At 39.9% G+C, this 4,459-nt stretch overlaps 1 protein-coding gene across 1 annotated transcript; it reads left to right on the top strand.

The window, feature by feature from the left end:
• The first annotated feature begins 1,870 nt into the window (after positions 1–1,870).
• On the top strand, positions 1,871–3,852 carry LOC137811309 (7-deoxyloganetic acid glucosyltransferase). Its single transcript, XM_068612997.2, has 2 exons — positions 1,871–2,433; positions 2,654–3,852. The coding sequence occupies exons 1-2, from the start codon at positions 1,932–1,934 to the stop codon at positions 3,598–3,600; spliced, it is 1,449 nt and encodes a 482-aa protein (XP_068469098.1). The 5' UTR covers positions 1,871–1,931; the 3' UTR covers positions 3,601–3,852.
• Positions 3,853–4,459: the final 607 nt, after the last annotated feature.

A 4,459-nucleotide genomic window follows, 5' to 3' on the forward strand; every position in this document is an offset into this window, starting at 1 on the left:
GTATCGTCAACAAATTGTAGCACACAAGCCTCCACCTCCTCCCTCCCTACCTTCACTCCTTTTAATAGATTCATCTTAAGCGTTTGTCTAACTAACCCTGCCAATCCTTCAGCTACAATGAGGAAAAGGAAGGGGGATAGTGGATCACCCTGCCTCAGACCTTTAGGTGGTTTGAATTATGACGTAGGACTTCCATTGACCAAAACAGACACCATTACAGGCTCAAAGCACCCTTTGACCCACATAATCCATCTATTATGAAAGCCAAGATTGTGTAACATATGATATAGAAACTCCTACCTTACATAGTCATATGCCTTTTCATAATCCACCTTCAGACATAAACCACTCCTCCTATACCCTCCTCAACTCCTATACAACCTCATTGGCCACAAGGACACTGTCCAACATTCCTCTACCTTTCAGGAAAGCTGGTTGACCATCATCAATAACCGTAGGAAGAACTCTCTTAATGCGACATGAAAGCACCTTAGTAACGATTTTATAGATCACTCCCACAAAAGAAATAGATCTGTAATGATCAAGCTTTGTGGGGTCTCTTACTTTAGGTACTAAGGTTATAAAAGACGCATTACACCCCTTCGAAAAGAACCCCATATTTTGAAAATGAAGGACGAAATCAACAATATCCTGCTTAAAAGTATACCAACTCTTTTTTATAAAAGTAAAGTTGAACTCATCCGGACCAGAGCTTTTTGAGCCTTCACACTGCCACGCCACTTCCTTTATTTCTTCCTTAGTGAAGTTCGAGATCATTGATAAGTGCCTAATTTCAGTAATATTTCATATTAAAATATAGGCACTTATGTGGTTTTATTGCTAATTTACATATAAAATAATCCCTAATTTATGAATTTATACCTTTTTACATTTTTTGTGATGTTTATTTGAATAAGAGCTTTTTATTTCCAAATTTGGTATTAATTGTAGGTTTTTAGGAAAGATTTGAGATTTGAATTAAAGAGGAATCATTTGAGCTAAAAAAGAGAAAGATGGAAGGTCCCAGAATGGAGAAAAGTGCCAAAAAAGCCAATTTTGAACAGAAGATTCTCGCTCAAGCGAGAATGCGTTAGACAGATTGGGCATTTTTTATGTTTTATTACTTAGCCCATTAGCGCGACACAGGAAGCGACTTAACCCTAGAAAATTAGGTTAAATAGGGGGCTAGACGCTTAAGCCTAGTGTGCCAAATTGAGAGGAAAACATCATTGAGTGAATTGTAACACAATTAGGACAATTGAAGGTGCTAGAACCTGAAAGAGAAAGTTTGCAAACAACTTGTAGAGGACGAGAAGAAACCTAAATTCAAACTTCAATGTCGAAGAAAAGAGGAAGTGAAGAACTTAAAAGTATTCAACCCCAATTTCTGAAAACCTAAATTCACATTCTAAAACACCAAAACTTAGAGATTATTTTGCTGGACCCCACAACCAAAATAAAATATTATTATTTATGCCAGGTTAACAGTTGTACCGTGGAGCAACCAAATATCAAGACTCAATCCAATTTGATTTGAGATACTGTAGAAGGAAAGAGCTGCTTTTTGTCAGCAATGTAGCCTCTGATCGTGGTATTAGATTCAACTTCCGTTTACCATTTTCCACCAACTAAATTCAGCTTTTATTTTGGGGACATTTATAACTCTCTCTGATGCTTTCTGATGCTTTGAATTATCACCTTTGGATGCTTTCAGCCGGCAGACAAAGTTGTCCCGAAACAGAAACAAGAATGTGCGTTTTGGAACAACCTTAATGATAAGAGATGTGTCAGTGACGGTGGTGTGAGATAACTACTTTCACGGTGCATGGGTAATCCCCACTCACAATTTTATTTCTTAACTGAACGCATCTCCACAATATCAAACACAACATTGACTAAGAGAGGAAGCGAAGTTGAAGAACAGAAAATCAATGGCAGAGGCGCACGTGCTGATCTTCCCTCTTCCATTGCCCGCGCATGTTGTGTCCATGCTGAAGCTCGCCGAGCTTCTGGTCCTTGAGAATCTACACGTCACCTTCCTCACCACCGACACCATCCACGGCCGCCTCACTCGTTTCGGTGACATCCAATTTCTCTCAAAATCTTACCCTAAGCTCCATTTCAAGACCATTTCCGATTGTTACGACGAGGGTGACCACCCTGGATTCGGAGACCGTCTCTGGGACCTTATTTCTTCCACAACTCTCCACGCTAAGCCCTTCTTGAGAGATATTCTGCTCTCCCACACTCCTCAAATTCCCAAACTTAGTTGCGTTATTCAGGATGGTATCTTCGGAAGCCTTTCCGCTGACGTCGCTTCTGAGTTCAACGTATCCATACCAATCATTCAATTCCGAACCGTTAGTGCTTGTTGCTTCTGGGCTTATATGTCTGCTACAAACCTCCTCCAGTGCCAAGAACTTCCCATTAGAGGTATATATGTACGGACTTCAAATACATTCATCTCTCTCACCCTATCTAGCTATAGTAGTATCTTACTCATACCTTCTTTAAATATGCGCATTCCATTTACTATATATTCCGATTTCTTATGACAACTTCGTTATTAATCGATATGGTAGACTAAATTTGTATAGATTCAGGAGCATTAGTGATGTGGTTAACAATATGATATGAGTGGTTGTGGTTGTAGGAGATGAGGACATGGATCGAATCATCAAAAACATCCCCGGCATGGAAAACATGCTTCGCTGCAGAGATCTTCCAAGTTTCTTTCGACCAGACAAAAAAGGGAACTCCACTTTTGAGTCCCATGTCGACCGGAGCCGACAATCGCTTGCAGCAGACGCGATTATCGTCAACTCATTTGAGGATCTAGAAGGCCCTGTCCTCTCCCAAATACGTCATCATTTTCCCAAAGTTTACACCGTTGGCCCTCTCCACTGCCATTTGAACACCAGAAAAGCAGAATCCAACGAAGGAGAAGACATTCCCAAGTTTAAGAACGCTATTTTTCAAGTGGACAGGACCTGCATGACGTGGCTCGACGCACAACCTGAAGGGTCGGTGATGTATGTGAGTTTCGGAAGTAGCACTATTGTGAAAAGGGAAGATTTAACGGAGATTTGGCATGGTTTGGTGAACAGCAAGAATAGGTTTCTGTGGGTGATGCGCCCTGACATTGTTGCAGGAAAACAGGATGATGACCGGATACCGGCTGAGGTGGAGGAAGGGACTAAAGAGAGGGGGTTCATAGTAGAGTGGGCCCCGCAAGAGGAGGTGCTGGAACACAAGGCCATTGGTGGGTTTTTGACACACAGTGGGTGGAACTCAACCTTGGAGAGTGTGGTGGCTGGTGTGCCCATGATTTGCTGGCCATACTTTGCAGATCAGCAGATTAACAGCAGGTTTGTGAGTGAGGTTTGGAAAGTAGGGTTGGACATGAAAGATGTGTGTGATAGAGATGTTGTGGAGAAGATGGTAAATGATCTCATGGTTCATAGGAGGGAGGAGTTTCTCAATTCAGCTAAAGCAATGGCTACGTTGGCTCATAAGAGTGTGAGTCCAGGTGGTTCCTCTTACTCCAGTTTCCAGGATTTTATTCACTACATTAAATCAACCAGCAGGGAAAATAATTAACACTGCCACAATTCATCAAGTTTCCTTCTAGCAAGCATGGCTCACATCCAATTTGAGATCCTAAATAATGTTTCTTTACTATTTAGTTTGTTGTACTTTGTTATGCTCTGAACTAAGTTGTTACTGCATTAAGGTTTTACTTCACATGCATTGGCAATGGAGTAAGGTTCTGTATTGGTAAAAAAGAAAAGACAGAATGGTATGAGAAATAAAATTTTCGTAAGTACTACAATAAATGTTATCCTAAGCTGATATACGAACTCCAAATTTTACAATTGTAGATGACCTTATGTTATAAGAGACTATTGTAACTAAATACGATTTTAAAATGTTTATTTCTAAGCTGATACCAACCAATATATCAATGTTGTTGTAATATGAGATTCTAGCGATGAAGCTCATTTCCAATCATGCAGAGTCTTTTGGCTTTGTATTAAATTCCCATATGTCCTTTTCTAGGTTATCGTCGTTGTTTTTGTTAGACTTAACAACTTATGCAAACATTTGTTCAATATTTTTCCTCCTTCAAACCTGAGTGAGTCTATTATGTTAAGATCGTGATTTTTGTCTCAAACTTTGAGAGTTCCCATTTCATTTTGCTTTCTCCTTGCGATACTTGGACATTTTAACATGTAATTTTTCATTTCCAATCCAAATATTGTCTAGCCTCCTCTCCAAATCCTCCGCATTTTTTAGTCGAGGAACCTCACGAAATCGAACCTCCTCTTCTATCTATTCAATCTCCTTGATATCAAGACATCTAACACATTTCCCCATCTACAAAACACTTTCCACATATCAACTACTCTATAAGCATCTAGAAAGTGTGAGAAGAAAAATATAGTTCCCTCATATGTGG

The sequence above is a fragment of the Phaseolus vulgaris genome, chromosome 2 (genome assembly GCF_051622355.1).
Source record: "Phaseolus vulgaris cultivar YP4 chromosome 2, ASM5162235v1, whole genome shotgun sequence".
Classification (NCBI taxonomy): domain Eukaryota; kingdom Viridiplantae; phylum Streptophyta; class Magnoliopsida; order Fabales; family Fabaceae; genus Phaseolus; species Phaseolus vulgaris.